The following is a 1482-nucleotide window of genomic DNA, read 5'->3' as shown; positions in this document are numbered from 1 at the left end:
TATATATATTCCCTCGACATAAAGTAAACCAATTCAAATTAAAGTCCACAACAGTCATAAATCCGCAAGACTACAATTGACTATAAGTACGTGTTTCATACCGAGGCACTCCTCTATGCATGCAACCTGCTGCTTATTCACCCCTCTAACACGTCACCCATCTTCCACAAATACGTGCCCCTCTTTCTTCCTTAACCTTTCCCTTTCACCCTTCTATAAATAAAAATAATTCTAAAGCTCCACCAATCCCATACTCTCCTCATCCACTTCAACCCCAGTTTGAAAATCTCAATCAATATTCGTTTGTTTAGTTAGTTTGTTTAACATTTAACCATGGCCGACTACTATGACCATCATCATGAGCAGCCTGCACCTAGGTCTTACCAGGTGGTGAAGGCTGCTACCGCCGTCACCACCGGCGGATCTCTCCTGGTTCTCTCCGGCTTGACTTTGGCCGGCACGATCATTGCACTGACTGTGGCCACTCCCTTGCTGCTGATTTTCAGTCCAGTCCTTGTCCCTGCGAGCATTACGATATTCCTCTTGATGTTTGGCTTCTTGGCTTCCGGAGGTTTTGGCGTGGCGGCAATTAGCGTTCTGTCTTGGATCTACAGGTACAATGTCAATAAATATTACTTACTCCATAAATCTTACCATAAGTGAAGAAACTCTAAAATGCCAGTAAATAGTACTCTATCCATTCCAATTCGATTTAAGAAAGAAAGAATTTTCAAAATTTGTAGTCTTAGATATGTTATTATTATAACATTTGTAACATTTTATGTGGATATAAATTTTTTGAAATTTGTGGTCTTTAATGTGGATAATATTCGTTGGACTACACAAATTTCTCAATACGAATAACATGAGAAGTTAAAGTTAAATTATTTTCAAATATAAAAATTGTATCATTATTTTTTAAACAGATTAATTTTCAAATATAGAAATGTGCGGTTCTTCCTTAAGAAAATGGTGTCACTTAAACTGAAATAAAACTGAAATGGAGGGAGAGTATATTAAATTTAGAAGTTATAATTTAGTACAACGACTTCATTACTAAAGAATCTATATTATATTAAAAATAGGTAGCCGCTAACTTAAAAGTTAAATTTTCAAAATATCCTTCTTATTTACCTTTTCTTAAATATTTGTTTTTTTAAAAAAGCCTACGAACAGAATCCAATATACGGCTCTTTTGAAGAGTTGCCACCGTTTCTGATAAGAAAGAGATTTCTGATCTTTCATTTAACACATATCACGTAATTTGCTTGCAGTTAGATTCTTCGAGCAATTAGCAAATACCCAAAAACCTATAATCATCCTATATAATAATATAGAAAGATGCTAATACCTACAAAGAGAAGCCAACATTCCCTACTCCTTTTTTGAAGAAGTTACTAACGTTTACAAACAGTCCAACGCTACTATTTTTTATACTGTGCGTGTTTGAGTTTCTATGTCCATGTCTCTATTAGTCTTACT

At 35.0% G+C, this 1482-nt stretch overlaps 1 protein-coding gene across 1 annotated transcript; it reads left to right on the top strand.

Moving 5' to 3' along the window:
* Window positions 1-160: 160 nt before the first annotated feature.
* LOC109222726 (oleosin 1-like) lies at window positions 161-619 on the top strand (the record flags this gene model as incomplete). The annotated part of the gene is given in 1 exon segment (XM_019387047.1): window positions 161-619. A coding segment is annotated over 1 exon segment (286 nt), but the record flags the coding sequence as incomplete, so codon positions are not given.
* Between the last annotated feature and the right edge of the window lie 863 nt (window positions 620-1482).

Source organism: Nicotiana attenuata, unplaced genomic scaffold, assembly GCF_001879085.1.
Source record: "Nicotiana attenuata strain UT unplaced genomic scaffold, NIATTr2, whole genome shotgun sequence".
Classification (NCBI taxonomy): Eukaryota; Viridiplantae; Streptophyta; class Magnoliopsida; order Solanales; family Solanaceae; genus Nicotiana; species Nicotiana attenuata.
The sequence above is the reverse complement of the archived record's forward strand: the minus strand, read 5'-3'. Positions and strand labels throughout refer to the sequence as shown.